The 6,325-nt window shown below is 34.0% G+C and overlaps 1 protein-coding gene and 1 long non-coding RNA gene across 2 annotated transcripts; one reads left to right on the top strand and one right to left on the bottom strand.

Annotated features, from left to right (window-relative positions):
* The first annotated feature begins 1,774 nt into the window (after positions 1-1,774).
* On the top strand, positions 1,775-2,159 carry LOC113369617. The gene is made up of 3 exons (XR_003366531.1): positions 1,775-1,801; positions 1,949-2,003; positions 2,103-2,159. It is a non-coding gene; the product is annotated as an uncharacterized LOC113369617 (long non-coding RNA).
* A 352-nt stretch (positions 2,160-2,511) lies between these two features.
* On the bottom strand, positions 2,512-5,512 carry LOC113369618 (general transcription factor II-I repeat domain-containing protein 2-like). The gene is made up of 2 exons (XM_026610253.1): positions 3,908-5,512; positions 2,512-2,550 (listed from the first exon to the last, which is right to left on the bottom strand). Exons 1-2 carry the CDS (start codon positions 5,510-5,512, stop codon positions 2,512-2,514), a joined length of 1,644 nt encoding a protein of 547 aa, XP_026466038.1.
* Positions 5,513-6,325: the final 813 nt, after the last annotated feature.

Genomic DNA, 6,325 nt, shown 5'->3' with positions numbered 1-6,325 from the left:
TTATTAAATTTACTTTAATTCATCGAATGTTACTCGAAACTTTTCAAAAAGCCGGTCAAAGAAGAAATACTTAATTCATTTTCGAGATCATTGAAATAAGTTGCAAGTAGAATTCGCGAAATGGAAATTGAAAATAAAGAAACTGGTAATTTTCAATTTATATATATATATATATATATATATATATATATATATATATATATATATATTATAATAATATTATAATCTCTCTATAATGTCTATATAATCTCATTTTCTGTAGTCTTAACTAAAGATGTGGCGGCAAAGGTGATGAAATTCTCCACGTTAAAAACGATACCCGTGGAGCACCTACTAATTTTATTAACGGGTAGTCACAACAAAACTAAAATGGAAAAAATGACAATGTAAGTAATTTAAATCCAATTCTTTATTGTTCAGGACGTGTACATATTTCTATTTATTACTGTGATAGATTTAATACTGAAAATTCGAGGCCGGACGGTGTCGGGGACGTCGCCTGGACCACAAGCATGCAGTGGCATTATGTGCCATTGCATATGAGGATGAAGGTATAAATATAAATATACGAACTAAAAAATCAAAATCTTATATATAAGTATATAAGGAACTTATATACAAATTTAAGCAATTTTTCATTATGATTTTTCTTATGGCAGATTGCGAGCTCCAGACAGTTGGAGAAGTGCTGAAGAAAGTTCAGGCAGCAATGCCAGCAGAGTGGAAGACGGTGGCTTTGCTGCCGTTTGAAATGCCATATGACGCAAACATATTTATTGATTTATTCAATAAAATCATGATGAATACTCAGGGCGTTAGCCTACAAATTTATCTTGACAAGGTAATGTAGCATTTATATAATATTATATAAATACATTAGTAAATATACTTAGCTATAAGTTGTTATAATATTATTACTTTAGTCCCGGTACGATGCCGTAAATAGGAGAGATTCAGTACGCGGTGGTGGACGGGGGAGAAGAACTCAGCGCGGCAGGAAGCCACCGCGGAGCAATTTCCTCCCTTCAGGAGGAGGCAGTAGCAGAGGCAACAGAGGCGGCAGAGGCAGAGGCAACAGAGGCGACAGCAGAGGCAACAGAGGCCACCATGGTGGTCGTAGTCGAGGCCAGTCTGACCACAACCAAAGTGCCAATGACCTTACAAAAGAAAAATTTAATTTAGCATCGTCCATTATTAAAACACTAATGAATTTTACATAAAATAAACTGTATAGAAATAAACTGTATAGAATTTCTTGTTATTCTCTTTTTCTTATTATTTTCAAGGAATTTTCTAATGAAGAGTTAGCTACATAAACTGTGTAGAGTTTCTTATTATTCATTAACAATACATTTCGACTTTATATATACTCCAATTGAAAAATTGGCAGCATTGTTGCGTGCTGCTTGCGTGTGTGTGTGATTTAACGAAAGCCCGCGCGACTCAGGCCGTACCACGTTCGCGCAGTGTCGTAGCTGGTCGTGGCTGATCGACGCGTTAGCATGCGAGCGCGCGCGCCACTCCTTGTCTCAAGTGGTTGTTTGCGCGGGTGTTGTGTGTGTGTGTGATTCCATGCCAGGCTTGCAGTCGCGAGACTAGCTCATTTGGAATTTGAGAACGCGCTGAGACGTATCAATTGGTATAATATTATAACGTAGTTGATAATTTCCAATAATAGTTTTATATTTAATCATATTATTAATTTAGTGTAATTAGTACGTTCAGTGCGTTTATAATCAAGATTATACAGAAGTAGTATTAAGATAGAGTTTTTTCACGCGGACCGGAATAATATATTAAGGTAAGGCAAGGCATAATATTTATAAGATACACAAGGCATTTTGCCTTGAATATTAATACATATAATATAAAGATCACTATCAAGGTGAGGCATATTATTTATTAATAACTTATTATTATTTTAACGAGTTTTTATGTTTTCGTTTAGGGTGTTATAGCGAAACTTTTTCAAGTTATCAAGTTAATAATATAACAATATTAAGGTGAGGCATATTAATTATATTATAAGATACAAAATAATTTTTTACATAATTATACTTATCCTAATTTAGCCTTATTAAATTTTAGTTTTTTATTTTTAGAATATTTCCTTTGTACCATCTTATATTGTTACAAAAATGGATGTTTTGTCAAGCACGATGATTGGCAATTTTTCTGATGATTCAAATAGTGCTTTAGAACAGGGGTCGGCAACCTTTTAACTGTGGTGTGCCAAGCCACTGTACCAATATGATTCAGAGTGCCGCCTTAATTCTGAACAAGGACGTAGCGTGCATTGGCGGGCCCCGTATCAAAATTTTTTTGGGGATAAAGTTTCTGCTTCTATGAACAATAATGATCTGAGTGCTGTTTGTGTATCATAGAAGTATTTAACTTCCTGAAAGAAATGTTTAAATTTTTTTGCCAGAAAATGTTTGTTTACAACGATAGGCTGAGCCGATTTCTCGAAATTAGGAGAAGAGTGCTAAAATTTTCGCCCTCGTTTCAAAATCAAGAACTGTTCGGATCATATCCCCCGGACCTCTTTTTCTTTTAAAAAATCAAAAAATTTGGAATAAATCTAAATTCTTATTGATTGTGTCGATTATTTACACATATCGGGAAATACAAGCAAAGTTTCCTAAGACTTACAACTAATTAGCTAATTTTGTATCAGTTTTATTTTTGAAAAACTTTTTTCAGCATTTGCGGTTGAAACTGGGTAAATTGTATGCAAAATTACTTCGGGAAAATTTTAAGCAAAAGTATTGAATTTTGACAGCGATATAATAAATATTGAATTTCATATTTTAGACATATTTTTCGAGTGTTTACAATTGGTTATAAAAATTAACAGAGATGATCTTACTGTATTTAGACGAAAGTTTCATGAAGACAGGTGGTTTTGCTAAATTACTCAAGTTGTAATTATTCGAACATACTAATTGAGTCGAAGTCTCTGATCTTTGTTTAATTTCAGAAATTAATATGTATATTTAGCAATAGTATATGTTGAGTTTGAAACAAGATTACGGGTTGCTATACTTTGCCTTTTGTTTTTGAAAACAGTCGTTTACGCTCCATTCCTTTGATAATTTTTCGAGACATTTAGCAAACTGCTGAATTAATTTTAATTTTTTAATTTGCACAAAATGACTTAATAAAATGCTAGTTTTCTATTCTATCGCAATCGCAACTCTCTTTATATTTTTACATTTTACACGCTCATGTTTTATTCGAAATTAAATTTAGTTGCAAGGAAGTTTCATGATTATTTTAACTTTTATTATTTGTAAAATAAGATAAAAATTCGTAAGATTCTATTTATATTTGGGCAGGTGGGCCCCCATGGCCCGGAAAAATACACTTTAAAACAATAATTTTACATTTCTCTTAATGAAATTAAATTTCACTGAACAAATTTTTCACGATTAATTCGCTTTTTGTGAAATATTTTTTTTATTATTAATATTTGCTTACGGACGTTGGGGGCCCCCCTGGCTTGGGGCTGATATGGCTGATACGGCGGTAGTTACGCCCCTGATTCTGAAATATATAATTAGGTTCTAGGAAAGATGAATTAAAACCAAATTTATCTTTTAAACATATTTATTAACAAATAACCTACAATTCTAACATAAACTAAACAATTTTAATGTGAACCTTGTCCCTGTACATTTTTGCTTAACAATTCAATATTCGGGATATAATTTGTTACTTTTAATTTCACACATGATTCTGAATGTTCAGTTGTTAAACGACTTCTTTGTGAACTCAAAATATTTTTCATGTGTGAAAAAATTTGTTCACAAAGATATGTGGAACCAAAAGCTGAAAGGAGAGCGCATGCAATTTTCTTTAAACAAATAAATCTTTCCGGCAATGACATCCAACAATTTAATATGACCGTAGATTTTTCTATAGAGTCATCTTCTAGATTTTTTCGTAGTTCTTTAAATTTTGTTTTCCATAATTCTGACGATGTTAGTTCGATAATTTCCATTTCGAAATTATCAACATTCATCCACTCGAAAATTGGACAATCGAACGGTATTGTTGATGAATCTAAATCTGGCTGTATGAGGAAGGAAAATATAGGCACATAAGCTTCAAAATCTTTGCATCTTTTGCAAAATTCATCTTTAAGTGCTTCAACGTAGGTTTTGAGTTCATTGTTGTTTACGGTCGATTCATTTGCAAGCGCTCTCACATTTGGGAAGTATTTGTAGGTGCTCGTGTTAATATCACGTAAAAATATATTTAATTTTGACGCAAATGCTGTCCAATATTCAAATAATTCGAGCACCGTTTGGCGCTTTCCTTGCAATTTCAAGTTTAGTTCATTTAGATGATTTGTTACATCGGTCAGAAACATTAATTTGCCTAACCATTCTTCATCGTTCAATTCGGGGAAATGTTGTTCCTTTTCGTTAAGAAAAACTTTGATGGGTTCCAGACATGACACAAACTTATTTAAGACATTGCCTCGACTAAGCCAACGAACATGGCTGTATGAGGGAAGGTCAACATATTCACTTTCCATTTCTTCTACAAGAGATTTAAATTGTCTGTGTGTTAGTGAAGAGCGAGACACTATAAAATTAACTATTTTAACAACAGTGTTCATTACAGGAATTAAGCGCTGTGACGAAATTTTGGCAACTAAACTTTCCTGGTGTATTATACAATGGAAGTTCAATATTTTATGTCCAATATGATTTTCAAGAAGTTTGACAAATCCTCTATCTTTGCCAATCATTGCAGCTGCGCCGTCAGTAGTTACAGAAAATATTTTTTTGACATTAATGTTCTTGCTGTCAAAATAACTTATGAATGAAGAAAGAATATCCTCCCCCTTAGTTGTCCCAGACAGAGGAATCAAAGTACACAATTCTTCATAAACTTGATCTTTATCACAATACCGTGCAAATACTGCAAGCCGCGCAATATCATTTACGTCGGTACTTTCATCAACAGCAACACTAAATGAAACAGCTTCTTGTAATCCAGCATTCTGTTTTGTTGTTACATTGTCTGCCATTTCAGTTATTCTTCTTTCAATTGTTCGCGCAGAAGCCGGTATTTCTTGAATTCGGGATAATATGGTTTGTTGGTTAGGTAAATCGCTAAACAACTTTTCAGCACTTTTTATAAAAAATTCCTTTATATATTCTCCATCTGTAAAGGGTTTGCCTTTGGCAGCTATGCAATGAGCAATTGCGAAGCTGCATTCTGTCGCTTTAGCCTTCGTTCCAGTCATTCCACAAAAAAAAGTTATTTGTTTCTTATAACAAGAAACAGCTTTCTTTATAGTTTCACATTTCTCATCGTTGCTATTAAATGTGGACTGATGTTTGGTTTGGAAATGTCTTTGTACACTTGACGTGCGGCATACTACACTTTCGCGGCATATCGCACATACAGCACGATCCTTTTGTTGTATAAATCCATATTCATTCGTCCAACAGTCTTGAAAACCGCGAACATCTAATTTTTGTTTCTTACTCTCCATTTGATTAAATACGAATGAATTATAACAAATATAAAATCAATAAGATACAAGTCTTCACAAAAAAGTAAGAACGAAAAGTAGCGACCAAACGAAATGCAAGTTTAACTGCGCAAGTTTAAGCCCACCGCACAAGCACACAAGCAAATGGTGCCAAATGGTGCGCAGCACTCGCAGTTGATAAACGAGAAAGAGGGGGGCGAGTGATACTCCAACATTCAGCTTCGTGAAGGCCGCTTCGATAACTACTCGGCACTGCACATGTTTCATCCCTTTTACTCCGAATGCGGTCTCAATCAACCTTCGCGCAGATTTTCATGAAATTAGCGAACCACATTATAATCAAACTTTCTCTCTTATTTTCAACATTTTCTCTTATTTAAAAATCACTTCGTCTCGATATATTTGCGATTTTCCTAATTCCTTTGTAGCGTGCCATTCAGAATCCCTTCGCATGCCAAGACTGGCACGCGTGCCGTAGGTTGCCGATGCCTGGTTTAGAATACCGTTGGCATTCCATTCGGCAATGCGTAACAGGTTAATCATTTTTTAGCTAGTAAGGTAAGCATGTTGAGGATCATATTGTTCTGCTCCATAAGTTGTTTGAACATATCTTTGAATGTACTTAAAAATTCATGTAGTGTTGATCCTATTTCTGTTGCATTGTTTCCGCCGTTGTTTTGATTTTTCAGAATTTCGGAATAAGTCATGTGGTTCGAAACATTAGTATGATTTGATCGTGGTCTTGTATTGATTTCTTGAAAGCGTTTTGAAATGTTTTGTATTGGTGTGGCACTAGTTTTGTTATGTAAGGTA

This window comes from Ctenocephalides felis, unplaced genomic scaffold (genome assembly GCF_003426905.1).
Source record: "Ctenocephalides felis isolate EL2017-DRISC unplaced genomic scaffold, ASM342690v1 CF-g0.4_SCAFFOLD_01406, whole genome shotgun sequence".
Classification (NCBI taxonomy): domain Eukaryota; kingdom Metazoa; phylum Arthropoda; class Insecta; order Siphonaptera; family Pulicidae; genus Ctenocephalides; species Ctenocephalides felis.
Note: the sequence above shows the minus strand (reverse complement) of the source record. Positions and strands in the feature narration are given on the sequence as shown.